At 35.5% G+C, this 15,516-nt stretch overlaps 1 protein-coding gene across 4 annotated transcripts in view; it reads left to right on the top strand.

Moving 5' to 3' along the window:
• Window positions 1–15,516, top strand: part of CADM2 (cell adhesion molecule 2) — a 1,069,595-nt gene that overhangs the window by 937,356 nt on the left and 116,723 nt on the right. For all 4 annotated transcript variants that reach the window (XM_025450022.3, XM_025450023.3, XM_025450020.3 and 1 more), the window contains one exon: window positions 15,106–15,196. In XM_025450022.3, coding sequence (XP_025305807.1) covers window positions 15,106–15,196 — 91 coding nt within the window. The remainder of the gene's footprint in view (window positions 1–15,105; window positions 15,197–15,516) is intronic.

Below are 15,516 nucleotides of genomic sequence, written 5' to 3'. Positions count from 1 at the left end.
CAAACTCTCTGTCTTGGCAGATGACATGATACTCTACATAGAAAACCCAAAAGCCTCCACCCCAAGATTGCTAGAACTCATACAGCAATTTGGTAGTGTGGCAGGATACAAAATCAATGCCCAGAAGTCAGTGGCGTTTCTATACACTAACAAAGAGACTGAAGAAAGAGAAATTAAGGAGGCAATCCCATTTACAATTGCACCCAAAAGCATAAGATACCTAGGAATAAACCTAACCAAAGAGGTAAAGGATCTCTACCCTAAAAACTACAGAACATCCTGAAAGAAATTGCAGAAGACACAAAGAGATGGAAAAATATTCCATGCTCATGGATTGGAAGAATTAATATTGTGAAAATGTCAATGCTACCCAGGGCAATTTACACATTTAATGCAATCCCTATCAAAATACCATGGACTTTCTTCAGAGAGTTGGAACAAATCATCTTAAGGTTTGTCTGGAATCAGAAAACATCCCGAATAGCCAGGGGAATATTAAAAAAGAAAACCATAGCTGGGGGCATCACAATGCCAGATTTCAGGTTGTACTACAAAGCTGTGGTCATCAAGACAGTGTGGTACTGGCACAAAAACAGACACATAGATCAATGGAACAGAATAAAGAATCCAGAAGTAGGCCCTCAACTTTATGGTCAACTAATATTCAACAAAGCAGGAAAGACTATCCACTGGAAAAAAGACAGTCTCTTCAATGAATGGTGCTGGGAAAATTGGACATCCACATGCAGAAGAATGAAACTAGACCACTCTCTTACAACATACACAAAGATAAACTCAAAATGGATGAAAGATCTAAATGTGAGACACGAATCCATCAAAATCCTAGAGGAGAACACAGGTAACACCCTTTTTGAACTTGGCTACATTAACTTCTTGCAAGATACACATCCACGAAGGTAAGAGATACAAAAGCAAAAATGAATTATTGGGACTTCATCAAGATAAAAAGCTTTTGCACAGCAAAAGAAACAGTCAACAAAACTAAAATACAACCTACAGAATGGGAGAAGAAATTTGCAAACAACCTATCAGATAAAGGGCTAGTTTCCAAGATCTATAAAGAACTTATTAAACTCAACAGCAAAGAAACAAATGATCCAATCATGAAATGGGCAAAAGACATGAAGAGAAATCTCACCGAGGAAGACATAGACATGGCCAACACGCACATGAGAAAATGCTCCGCATCACTTGCCATCAGGGAAATACAAATCAAAACCACAATGAGATCCCACCTCACACCAGTGAGAATGGGGCAAATTAACAAGGCAGGAAACCACAAATGTTGGAGAGGATGTGGAGAAAAGGGAACCCTCTTGCACTGTTGGTGGGAATGTGAACTGGCGCAGCCACTCTGGAAAACTCTGTGGAGGTTCCTCAAAGAGTTAAAAATAGATCTGCCCTGACCCAGCAATTGCCCTGCTGGGGATTTACCCCAAAGATACAGATGCAGTGAAACTCCGGGACACCTGCACCCCAATGTTTATAGCAACAATGTCCACAATAGCCAAACTGTGGAAGGAGCCTCAGTTTCCATCAAAAGATGAATGGATAATGAAGATGTGGTTTATATATACAATGGAATATTACTCAGCCATTAGCAACAAATACCCACCATTTGCTTCGACATGGATGGAACTGGAGGGTATTATGCTGAATAAAATAAGTCAATTGGAGAAGGACAAACATTATATGGTCTCATTCATTTGGGGAATATAAATAATAGTGAAAGGGAATAAAAGAGAAGGGAGAGAAAATGAGTGGGAAGTATTAGAGAGGGTGAGAGAACATGAGAGACTCCTAACTCTCTGGGAAACGAACAAGGGGTGGTGGAAAGGGAGGTGGGCGGGGGTGGGGGTGACTGGGTGACGGACACTGAGGGGGGCACTTGATGGGATGAGCACTGGGTGTTATGCTATGTGTTGGCAAACTGAACTCCAATAAAAGAAATAAATACTAAATAAATAAATACATAGATAAATAAATAAATAAATTTAAATATAGAAAATTTGTATTTCTATGTCATATTTTCTGGATTTGATGATATATATACCCCAAATAGGCAATAACTGTCATGTATGGTCCTGGAACACAATGTATTTTAAATCCTGAGTCAGATTTCAAATATATCCCTAATGTGTCCTATTTAGTTATTGTTTCTGGTTTTTCTTGCACTTGCATTGTCAAAATGAAATACTCAGTAAAATCTTTAACAGCTCATAATTTAATCAAAGAGTAAAAATATCTTTGCTCTTTAAAGATATTTTGCAAAATATTGTGTGATGAAGTCCTTCCCTTTGTTTCCTTAGAAACAAATTGTTTACTTATTGATTTTTGAGTTTAATAAAATTCATTTAGGATTTCATAAGTGACAACTTTACTTCACCATCATTAGGTCCTTGAGTTTTGTTTTCTTTCTGAATTTATCATCTGATCTGTCTAATAATTTTGATATATCTTCCTCTTCAATCTTCTCGTTCAATTCTGGACAGAAAATGAATGATTCAGAATTCTCAACTGATCATGAAAGCTAAGCAGCCAACAAATAGGCAAACAAAACTAGAATGATTTTTTTAAATATATATTTCATGTCTCTTTTGTGCTACCATGAAAGAAAACACGAAACCTAAAAAACCCTATAAGTAAATAGGGATGAGGCATCAGTGATGATTTTTATCACTCTTACATGATCTTTCTACACCAGTGATGTCTAATAGAATTTTCTCTGATGAGGGTAATATTTTTATCTATGCCAAGATAGTACGTAGCCAATGTCTAGCTACATGCAGCTAGTAAGTACTTGAAATATAGATCTTGTGACTAAAGAAGTTTGCTTTAAACTTTATTTAATTATAATAAATTTACATTGAAATTTAATTAGCCACATGTGACTAATTGTTACTATATTGGACACCACTCCTCTAGATGATTTCATCATACTTCCATTTTTTTTTTATTATGTCATTCCTTTCAGCATAGTTGGGGACAATTGGTGAATTAAGGTCAAGTTCATGGTGAAGGAATTAATAGAATGCTGAAGTAGCAAGATTTTTCACATTGCAGAAAATATAACACTATTATAATGTCATAATGTATCTTAGACTTACAAAAAAGTCCAGTGTTTTCATATCATAATTGCAAGATAGAATAACTTAAAATCTATTTTGAAAAGTGAATTCTTTCTTTGTTTTTTTTGGAGGATCTCTAAGAAAGGACACAAATCATGAAATATTTTCTCTAAAAATAGAACTGTTTCAAGAAGAAATTCAACAACTAAAATTGAGGCTGTTGCACTCTAACAATATACTAAGGGTAGCTTGCATACCCTTTTAGGAGGGAAATTTATATTTTAAAAAACAAATCTAGTGATTTTAGTGATTATACAGAATTGCAGCAAGTTTTATTTTGTCCTTCAAAAGACCTTTTAGTTTTCTTTGTGGTGCCTACAATTTCAGAATTTGTGATTTAGGTTTTGGTTAAAATGTAGAATGATCACACTGGAGCTTATGAGCAAGTGATGATCAGAGTCTATCCATTCTTTGAGGCAGTATGTAGGCTGTGCCATATAGGGATGAACCATGCTTTTATAAGACCATAGTGTTTGGTGTCCGAATACATATTAACAACCACTGGGGTGAGGTAGAAACTTTTAAAGAAAATATATTTCAAATGTAGTGTGACCTTAAAAATCAATATTGGATTTTTTAAAGTTCATATTCTGAAGTCAGTTAAGGCTAGGTTGGAATTCAAGCTTCCCTAAGTGACTTTCAGGCTAAACCTAATTTCCTGATCTGGAAAATGTAATTACTTAATTTGTTTGTAATAATTAAATCAAGCAATGTATATACAAAAATATCTTTCAAATATTATTTCTTTCCATTAATAAAAGATGCAAATAAAATCTTTTTATTCTAAAGGACAAATTTCATGGATACAGTTTACCATTAATATGTAGCTATTTTTTAATTTTTAAATTTTTCTCAATTTAAACATATTTCAAAATATACACTAAGTGTAAGGACCATTATTGTAGTTTTTTAAAATTGTTTTAAATTGTTTTTTTAAAATTGATGATGATGATGATGATGAATGAATGATGATGATGATTTTGACCTTTATCAAATTTACCAGAAAGACATAAAAGGGGACATTTTATTTTTTAAAGGATTTATTCATTTAATTTAGAGAGAAAGAGAGAGAGAGAGCATGATGAAGGGAGGGGCAGAAGAGCAAGAATATCAAGTAGACTCCCTGCTGAACATGGAGTCCCACGTGGGGCTTGATCCCCCACCTGAGATCATGACCTGAGCCAACACCAACAGATGACCTAGACACCCCAAAAGATGATATTTTAAAGATTAGATAATGTATAAAACAAACCATACTTGATAGGTTACTAAATGGTTAATGAACATGAAATAAGATATTAATTTCCACACTAAGTTGTATAGTTTTATATAAGTCATCATGTTTGACTTAACCTATATGTTGTCTATTAATGTATGTTTGTTAAATAAATACTCAGTGTTTAGGCCATCACATATTTATAAAACATAAACAACTTCACATTAACATGTTCATTTCATTGTTTATCCCTGTAATGAATTCTATAAATGGTGACTTTAATAAATTTTCTTTAAAAAAAATTATTTATTTATTCATGAGAGAGACAGACAGAGAGAGAGAGGCAGAGACACAGCCAGGGGGAGAAGCAGGCTCCATGCAGAAGCCTGATGTGGGACTCAAATTCGGGACTCCAGGATTACTCCCTGGGCCAAAGGCAGGCGCTCAACTGCCAAGCCACCCAGGGATACCCATAAATTTTCTTTAAAATAGGATTAACAACACAAACAACTTAAAAATATTTAGAAACACAATGAGTACTGATTTTTCATTTTGTCCTTTCAATGATTTAGAGCTTTTTGAGCTTTCAGAAGTGTCAAAATTTCCTATGTAGTCATGATATTTAACAAGTGGCCTTTCTGATGCCTTTTCCTAAATAATCCATTCCAGTGTTGAAGCTATAACCTAACTGAATTTATCTTTGTCTCCCAGATCTTGTGATGAGAACTTTTAAGATCTGTTCTCCTAGCAATTTTCAAATACACATATGGTATTGTTAACTATAGGCATCGTGCTATACATTACATCTTTAGAATTTAAAAATCTAGTAACTGGAAATCTGCACTTTTTTTTTTCTTTTTTTAATTTATTTTTTATTGGTGTTCAATTTACTAACATACAGAATAACCCCCAGTGCCCGTCACCCATTCACTCCCACCCCCCACCCTCCTCCCCTTCTACCACCCCTAGTTCGTTTCCCAGAGTTAGCAGTCTTTACGTTCTGTCTCCCTTTCTGATATTTCTCACACATTTCTTCTCCCTTCCCTTATATTCCCTTTCACTATTATTTATATTCCCCAAATGAATGAGAACATACAATGTTTGTCCTTCTCCGATTGACTTACTTCACTCAGCATAATACCTTCCAGTTCCATCCACGTTGAAGCAAATGGTGGGTATTTGTCACTTATAATGGCTGAGGAATATTCCATTGTATACATAGACCACAGCTTCTTTATCCATCATCTTTCGATGGACACCGAGGCTCCTTCCACAGTTTGGCTATTGTGGACATTGCTGCTATAAACATCGGGGTGCAGGTGTCCCGGCGTTTCATTGCATCTGAATCTTTGGGGTAAATCCCCAACAGTGCAATTGCTGGGTCATAGGGCAGGTCTATTTTTAACTCTTTGAGGAACCTCCACACAGTTTTCCAGAGTGGCTTTTACCACCTTCACCCAAAAGAATATTTTCATCTGTTGAAGCGATTGTGAGAGGGAGATGTAAGAGGTTTTTTTTTTTTTTTTTTTTTTAGAAATAAAAGAGATGATTTGTACATAGAATTCAGTAACATTGCCAGATAGGTTTTATAACTTGCAGATCATATAGAATCAAAGCAAATCTTTTGCCAGTTTCCAATTCAACCAGATGAATAAAGAGTTGATTTTAAAGAATAGAGGACAGGGCCAGCCCAGCAGCTCAGCTGTTTAGGACCTGCCTTGGCCCAGGGCATGATCCTGGAGACCCGGAATCGAGTCCCATGTCAGGCTCCCTGCATGGAGCCTGCTCTTCCCTCTGCCTGTGTCTCTGCTTTTCTCTCTCTCTATCTCTCTCTCAAGAATAAATAAATAAAATCTTTAAAAGAAATAAAGAAGACACGGAAATAACTACAAAAAGCACCAATTCCTAGTGTCATCTCAAAGGGAACAGGAAACACAAGCTTGTTGACGTATAAGATGTTAAGATGGGAGATTGAGCTTCAAACTGCATAAGTGATGTATGATTGTGTGACTAGGGTCAGTGATTCCTCTGAGTCTCACTTTCATGTTCTATACAATAGGTCAACAGCAGAACCTATCTCGTATGCTGTATAAGGGAGTTCGATGAGCCAATACATGCAGAATATTTACAATAATGGATATTATTTACCAAATATATGGTAACTCTATCTTCTAATTATTATTAGAAGATAGCTGTGACAAATAAATTTGATTTTAAAACACATTAGTGGTTGGAAAATATTATTAAAATCTATTATTCATTTTTTCACCAAATATTTAATTGAGGGTCAGGATTTATTCTAGAACCAAGGATAGACCAGTGAACAAGGTAGACATAATCTCTGCTCTGATGAGTTTGCTTTTCTAAGAATATGCTAAACACTCCGTAGCATCTTTATGAAGATGCTAACTAACACCAACTTTAGGTGTTACAGTGTGAATCTTATAATGTACAATATTATAATGGATAATATAATGGATAAAATAATGGATAATGGACAAAAATGGGTGATACTACTATGCTTCATATGTTTTAGGAACTATGTAAATGTTAAATGAGGGATGCCCGGGTGGCTCAGTGGTTGAGCATATGCCTTCAGCTCAGGGTGCGATCCTGGGGTCCTGGGATGGAGTCCCACACCAGGCTCCCCACAGGAAGCTTTCTTCTCCCTCTGCCTGTGTCTCTGCCTTTCTCTCTCTCTATGTCTCTCATGAATAAATAAATAAAATCTTAAAAAATAATAAATGTTAAATGAATTATTTTGGAGTATTCATAAGAAATAACTTTTATGAACACATAAAATGCCCAAAATAATATTTTGCTTTTAACCAAAGATCCATATAATGCCATGGGCTGACTGTCCATGCCAATGCAACTGACTGTTGTTTTAAGTTATAAACCACCTTTCCTCTCTCAATATATTATACAATATTGCATGGTACAGTAAGCTAATAGTTTATGTTAGTTTATGATTGCTTCTCTTATTGAGCAATTTTTTCACCATCTGTAACAAGCTGTTGTATTATATAATCTTAAGTTTCTTTCGTATTTCTTTGATATGGAAGAGGTAAGATGGTTTTTTTTTCTTTTTTATTGGTAAAATATTTGATTTAACACTTCTTTTTATTCACATACAGAGTCCTTAGTGATGTATACATGTTGAACCCCTGACGCTAAATACTTTAAGAGTGTATGTGTTCAAGATTGCCCATTAGGTGGTTTAATAGTAGCTGCATCACTGATCTTTTCTCCTTTCTAAAATCTTTATTAAGGATATAGAAAATCCATTTCACTGGATCAATATCTTTACTTTGATTCAAATCCTGATTTGTTCAAATAAAACTGGAGGTGTCCTTACTGCCAAGTTCATAAAGCTTTTAAAATTTTGAATAAAAAAAGAATAATTTGTGCATCAATCTGTCTCTTGATAGTAATTTTGCTTGCTTCTAAATGAAACCCAGAATTTGTCAGATAAGTAAAAGAGGTAACACTTAAAACTAAAGTGTGTTTTCCTTTCACATTTTAATAATTCTAAAAATAGATTTTATAGAGTGATATTTTTCCTACAAAAGCCTTAGAAAGGAAACATTGTGTTTTTAAAGTAGCTACAAAAAAATAAAGTAGCTACATATTTTCAGTGCTAGTAAGCACTGAAAAACTGTGGAAAAATGAATATATCCCTATTTTCTATATTCTTATGCAAAACTTTCTCATTTGCTTGCATTTTGAGAGAAATAGGAAGCAACTCATTCAGTTATTCATTCAACATTTAAAGAACTCTTACATTTAAGTCATTTTGGTAGGATCTGACAATATACTATTAAATAGGTTAAGATCTTGGATTGTGAATGCTCAAAATGTAGTGAATGAAGCAGCCATGTAAAAATACATGTATTTTATTAAGTGCAGTGTTTTATAATAACAGTATATATCCTGTATAATGAAATAATTTAGACCAAATGTTTACTGTTCTTTGGCATTTGTGTGTTTTTATATTATTATGTTATAAACATTGTATATTTTATATAATATATATGATTCTATGCGAACAATTATGTTCAATAAATATGGTGTTGTAAGAGTTGATGTACTTGAAAAATTTTAAAACAGACTGGAAATTGTTACTTTTTAAAAAATGAGTAACATAAGACAAAGCTAGCATAAATTCATAATAATAATAATGCATCTTTACTAACCCCCTTTTTTTACTGTCATTAATTGGTACAATACAATGCATTATGTTAGTGATTTGAAAATAATATACAGATCCACAAATTACTGAAGAAAGAATGTCATTCTGTTTTGTGAAGAATTGGAACAGAATGAAATGCAAGACTATTCACTTGCATTTTCACTTAGACTGGAAAATAGATTATTTCCAAAGCAAACCTGGAATTACTACTTAAGTAAACTTTGGTTAAAAAAAAAATACTCCCAATCCTTTTTTTTTTAATTTTTTTATTTATGATAGTCGCACACAGAGATAGAGAGAGAGAGAGAGGCAGAGACACAGGCAGAGGGAGAAGCAGGCTCCATGCAGGGAGCCTGACATGGGATTCGATCCCGGGTCTCCAGGATCGTGCCCTGGGCCAAAGGCAGGCGCTAAACCGCTGGGCCACCCAGGGATCCCTTCCAATCCTTTTGAAATGAGGAACTACAATGAAAAATCTACGAATAACTTAAGAAATATAAACAAGAACAAAAAACCTGTTTTAATAATTCTGAATAGATAACTTGGCAAAGGCATGCAATAAAATGTGTGGATTATGCAGTATTTACTTTCTCATTCCAATTTATACTTTGATTAGTAAGAAGATTAATAGGCTAATAAATGCACACATTTAAGATTATTTTATAAAATCATTTATATATTGTGTATTGTGACACTTCTTAAGAAATCTTCCATTTGTTTTGATATGTAAAAAAGATAGTACAGAAAAATACATTTACATGGTAGTTTTAATTACTAAAATAAATATTTTAAAGAAATCCTGGGAATTGAAGATTCTTTTTACCTCCCTGAATCTCAGTATTTGTCACCTGTAAATGGGTCTTTTGGACTGAGTCAATACTTCTAAACTGATCAGTCGACATTGAAATCACCTGTGAAATTGATGAAGGAAGGCTTTCTTCATAGAAGAATTCCAGTCAATAAAGGCAAAATTAATGAAACAATTATAAAATTAGCATTTGCAACTCTTGGTGGAAGAACTGATTCAGGAAAGATTTGTCCGTGGATGTTAAAGCCATTCCATGAAAAGTTAGGAGACAGAATAGGTGCGGAGGAACCTACTACTTCTCTGCTTGCTTGCTAATTGCAATGGGGAAAAGTGGACCTTTACACAGGACAGGTATGGCCATCACCACCTTAAATGCTTGGTCACTAAATGTGAGACACCCGGCATTATAGAAGCAATCATGTGATGTGGAACTATGAAATATTCTTACCAAAAGTTTATCTGAACCTAAGTAAGCCTATAGCCAAGGGATAGATCCAAGTCTTGTGGGGAATAATCCTTAAACAATGCTGGGAGTCTTTCTGTAAGAAAAAGAACACATAATTAGGTACGAAAGTGAATATGTGGAGTGAGAAAATAAAATCACAAGCTACAAATTTCAAAAAGCCTCAAATATCCTGGATATCACAAAATCCAGGAAATTAACATGATATTCATATTTTTTTAAGATTTATTTTTATTTATTTATTTATGATAGACATAGAGAGAGAGAGGCAGAGATGCAGGCAGAGGGAGAAGCAGGCTCCATGCAGGGAGCCCGACGCAGGACTCGATCCCGGGACTCCAGGATCACGCCCTGGGCCAAAGACAGGCGCGAAACCGCTGAGCCACCCAGGGATCCCCAACATGATATTCATATTAATTGGTGCTTGCCATGTGTCTCTCTCTCTCACTCTTCCCCTCCATTTTTGCCTGGATGCTTTATGATCTGTTGCACAATACCATTTTCTGTAGAAGAGGGGTCTTTGCCTTGGCTTTGTGGTCAAGGAGGGGGCATCCCACCACACCCCCCTCCCCAGCTGACCCAGAGGCTCTGGGGACAAGCCTGAGCATTGTTAGTCGTGAAACACACACAAGTGTTTCTAAAGTGCAGCCAGAACCACAAACACTGGGCTGGGCCATGTCTAGGCCTTCTACACCCTCAGCTATGACTCTCTCCACCTCACACAAAAGGATGGCAAACAGAAGCCACTGGGCGGCTCAGTTGGTTAAGTGTCTGCCTTTGGCTCAGGCCATGATCCTGGGGTTCTGGGATGGAGATATACCTTGGGCTCCCTGCTCAGTGGGGAGTCTGCTTTTTCCCCTCCCCCTGCTCATGCTTGCTCTATCTTTCAAATAAATAACTAAAATCTTTCAAAAAGAAAAATGCAAGAGAGTAAAGAAGTGTAAAGATCACATGAGACCTATAGGCAACACAATGGTTTTGCTTTTAGTCTTAAAAGCAAAAATTAACCATTCAGAGTTTTAACCAGAACATTGATTTCTCAGTTTTATGTGTTTGTGTATGTGTGTGTGTTTTAAGATTTTATTTATTTATTGTAGAAAGAGACAGCATGAGCATGGGAAGGGCAGAGAGAGGGGGAAGGAATTCCAAGCAGGCTTCACATGCAGTATGAACTCAACCTGGGCTCCATCTTACGACTGTGGAATAGTGACTTGAGGTGAAATCAAGAGTTAGATGCTCAACTGACTGAGCCACCCAGGAGCCCCTATCAGATTTATGCTTTGAGAAGACAACTTTGTTTAGTTCTAAGAGTCAAATTTTAGGGGAGCAAAAACTGACATGAGAGAGAGGGCACTCACTATTGCAGTAAATGAGATAAAAGAAGTAATTGTGGAGCTATAAGTAAGAAATGAGTAGATTTGAAAACTATTCAGGATGGAGATCAACCAGACTTGATTAACTGATTGATGAGAGAAGTACAAGGAAACAGGAGATGTCTGGTGTATGAAGGTGGATGGAGGCTGGTAGTATCTATAGGACTAGAGATGGCTGGATGAAGAACATGGAGGGAAGGATTGGAGGGCTTGAGTTCACTTTGGACATAGTGAAGGCACCTTGTCTTTTAGACATGCGAGGGGACATGTCAGATGGGTGCTGCATATATGTAAGTGTAGCTTGTGGTACAGAGCTGCCCCTAGGATATAAACCTGAGAATGATTAGTTAGTAAGTAGAAACTGAAGAGATGGGTGTGGCTTAAAGGACCCAGCCAGAATTAAGGTGAGAACAGATCATGAATTCCACTCTTGGTGATTTCAGTATTTACAGACTAAATGCAAAAGGACAACTCAACAGAACCTGAGAAAGAGTAGCCAGAGATATAAGTTGACTCAGAAACATGTGGATAGTAGGGAAAACACAGAGAGGGGTTGTTAAACCTAGCAAACATACTTCATAGGCATAGAAACTGATCAACATTTTGAGTAATTCCCAAGTAAAATAAGAGCATTGTATTATATCCCTTGATTTTGGTTACTCTAGAGGTTATTTGGCGATCTCCCCAAAAGTTCCATAGAAATACATGTATAACGTATTATCTGCTTTAGCATTTTCTTATAATTAAAATTCTGTATTTTGGATATAAAAGGAATCCTGAATCATGCTTCAGGAGACAATTTATTATATGAATTCTCACCTGTAATAAATTGCTTAAACAGAACCCAGCAGAGCTAAGAGAAATTGGGCCATATTCTGTTTCCCTCTGTTCTAACAGCTACCTGCCATTGTACATATTTCACTTTACTGAAGCAGATACTAGGGCTGACTTGCCCATATCCCTTTGGAATACACCATTTCTGTGCACTGAGTAGACTCAGCGTGCCAGGGAAATAATATTTCCCCTCCCTCCAGAGTAATCCTCAATCAAACACTAATGAAAATTGGTAAATATTCCCTACATACTCCTGTCCCTTGCTCATCAAATAACATAGCTCTGAGGCATGCCCCACATTGTATTTCAGAGTTCCATAGCAGAATTGAATCCTAGTTGCTCACTGTGTAATCTGCCCAATAGAACATTCTTTATTTACTTCCTTCTTTTCCTGACTCACTTTTCAATCCTTCCTAATATCACACCTATTAAACACATGTCTCAGGGTCTGTTTGTTAGGTTTCTGTATTTGTCAGGGTTCTCCCAAGAAACAAAACTAATAAAATGTATACATAGAAAGAGAGATTTATTATAAGGAATTGGCTCACACAGGTATGGAGGCTATAAATCCCAAGACCTGCAAGCTGAGTTGCTAAGCTAGAAATCCAGAAGAGCTGATGATTTAGTTCCAGTTTGAGTTCAAAACAGGAAACAACAACAACAACAAAAAACTGATCTTCTAGCATGAAGGCCACCAGACAGGAAGAACTCTCCCCTATTTGGGGAAGGATCAGTTTGTTTTTTTGTTTTGTTTTGTTGTTTTGTTTTGTTTCTTATCCAGGCCTTCAACTCATCTGACAAGGCTCACCCACATCAGGGATAACAATCTGTTTCACTCAGTCTACTGATTTAAACACTGATCTCTTACACTGGCACCTGGGTAGTGGAGTGGGTTAAATGTCCATTTCTTGATTTCAGCTCAGGTCATGATCTCAGGGTCATGAGATTAGGCCTCACATTAGGCTCAATGCTGGATGTGGAGGCTGCTTAAGATTCTCTCCCTCTGCTTCTCCTCCTGCTTGCACTCTCTAAATCAATCAATCAATAAAGTCTTTAAAAAATATTGATCTCTTACAAAAATACTCCCACTGAAATATGCAGAATGGTGTTTAGGCAAGTGTCTGGTCACCCCCAAGGTATAGTCAAGTTGACACATAAAATTAACCATCACAGACACCCAAATCAGACACAACTCTCTTTCCTGAAATCACAGTTTCTGATATTTTTTCTCCAACTTTTTTCCTCTGGAACTGAAACTTGCTTTTTGTTTATAAGGATGAAATTACGTTTGGCTATATACATATATGGTCAAAGTTCAAAAGACAATAGACCTCATCTTCCAGAATATTCTGGCTCACACTTGTTATTTTGCATAATTGTTGACATTTCATCTTCACTTTTTGAAATGTTATGTTTTGAAGAAAAAATTATGCAATCATCCTAGTCAATAACTGATTCCATAAATGTTATGGTGATAATCGAAAAATTACTGAAGTAAAATTTAATCCTTTATTAAATTATTTTTTCCTACTAATTAAAAAAGTATGATGAATTGTGTCATATTTCTTCATTTTTCTCCTTGGGTTATTTCACACTGAAATTATTTAATGGTAAATGCCCATTTGCAACCAGGATATTATTGTTGGTTATCAAGAATGTGTTTTCTTGCTCAAAGGATTGAAAAATAATGTATTTAAAACCTATAAATTGGGCAGCCTGGGTGGCTCAGCAGTTTAGCTCCTGCCTTCAGCCCAGGGTGTGATCCTAGAGACCCGGGATCAAGTCCCAGATCGAGCTCCCTGCATGGAGACTGCTTCTCCCTCTGCCGTATCTCTGCCTCTCTCTCTCTCTCTGTGTCTCTCATGAATAAATAAGTAAAATATTTTTTTAGAAATAAAACCTATAAATAATTTATAAGTATGATATAAGGTTCCACACGATCATGGTTTACTGTTGATATATGACAAATCTGAATATTTTCCTGAAGTAACCTAAAAGTAACCTGAAAATTACATTGTTGATAGAAGCTTGTTTAATTGGTCCAAAATCAGAGAGTGGGTATAACTGCAGAATGGTTTAGTTCTTCTATCACAGCTAGGGGAAGGGTGGAAATGATTGTGATGATCTGGAGCATTTAGAGCCTATTTTGTTTATTATTGAGTATGCACAGGTAAGAGCAGGAGGCGATTCCACATGGACTGGAATTCCATGTTGTGTGGCTACACAATGCCAGGACCAGCAAAGTCTCATAAAGCAATGAGCATGTTTACACTGTCTTTTTTTTTTTAAGTTTATTTTCCATTTCTTCTATGAAATAGGTGTTTTTGTTGATTAAATTGTATTATATGGCATGGAAGTTATAAATATCTTCAAGTATTTTTGAAATCTCTTTCACCAAGGATGATTTTATTGTTAAATGGAAATTATAGCAAAATAAAAAATACTAAATAACAAAATAAAAAATAATAACAATTATAACAATTATATTGCAGCATATATAACAAGAAGTTAACTTTTAGCAATATTTTAAATATTTAAACATTTGCTAACAAGCAAGCAACATGTGCTAAGTCCTGCATTATTGCATTTTCAAAAAGATTCTTCATAATGCTTATGAAACCATAGTTGATCCTGAGTTCTTTAAGAGTTCTTTATTGTGAGTCCTGGTATTCCTGCGACAGAAATAGTGTTGTTATTCAAATGTACATAAATGCATTCAGTCCATAATAGTATTCATAGCCATCTATAAATAGTTGAAGAAACAATTGTATGAAATGCTTGATATTCATCTGAACCACTTTTTGCAATTTCACTTTTCTATTCAGATTTCAGAAATAATACAACAGTGATGCTCATAAGATATTCAGATATATTTTTGTTAGCTTTTCATAGATAGGGTGGTAGCTTCTTATAATTGTGTATTCGGTTTCACCAAATTTAAGAAATCCCTTGTAAATGTGCAAAATACTAAGAAAAAGCCTGAACATAAACCATGATATACAATTATTAAATATATATTTATGTGTATTTAGTGAACTTTCTTAATATTCCTTTTCATTTTTTTTTCTAGATACACCATCAGTCAAGATTATACCATCAACTCCTTTTCCACAAGAAGGACAGCCATTAATTTTGACTTGTGAATCCAAAGGAAAACCACTGTAAGTGATTTAATGAGCACTAAACTGTTTCACTTTTTCTCTCATACTGCTTTGATTTTAGGCTTTAGCTTCAGAAATCCACTGCTTTTGTCTTTTCTTGGTGGGCAAAATGATCTCTAGAACAGAAATCCCCTGAACCATGTCTTCATTAAGTATCTGTGGAAGATTGGTCTTTTACTTTGTCATCTCCGTGAAGTTTCTGGGAAGGTTTCCAGCTGTGATTTTTTTTCCCCTTTTATCTCTAGTAAGATAATCAACCTGAAAGGAAAGTGGGCTGAATCAGTCAGTGTTTACATCATAAGATTGATAGATGTTACACA

This window comes from Canis lupus, chromosome 31, assembly GCF_003254725.2.
Source record: "Canis lupus dingo isolate Sandy chromosome 31, ASM325472v2, whole genome shotgun sequence".
Taxonomy (NCBI): domain Eukaryota; kingdom Metazoa; phylum Chordata; class Mammalia; order Carnivora; family Canidae; genus Canis; species Canis lupus.
Note: the sequence above shows the minus strand (reverse complement) of the source record. Positions and strands in the feature narration are given on the sequence as shown.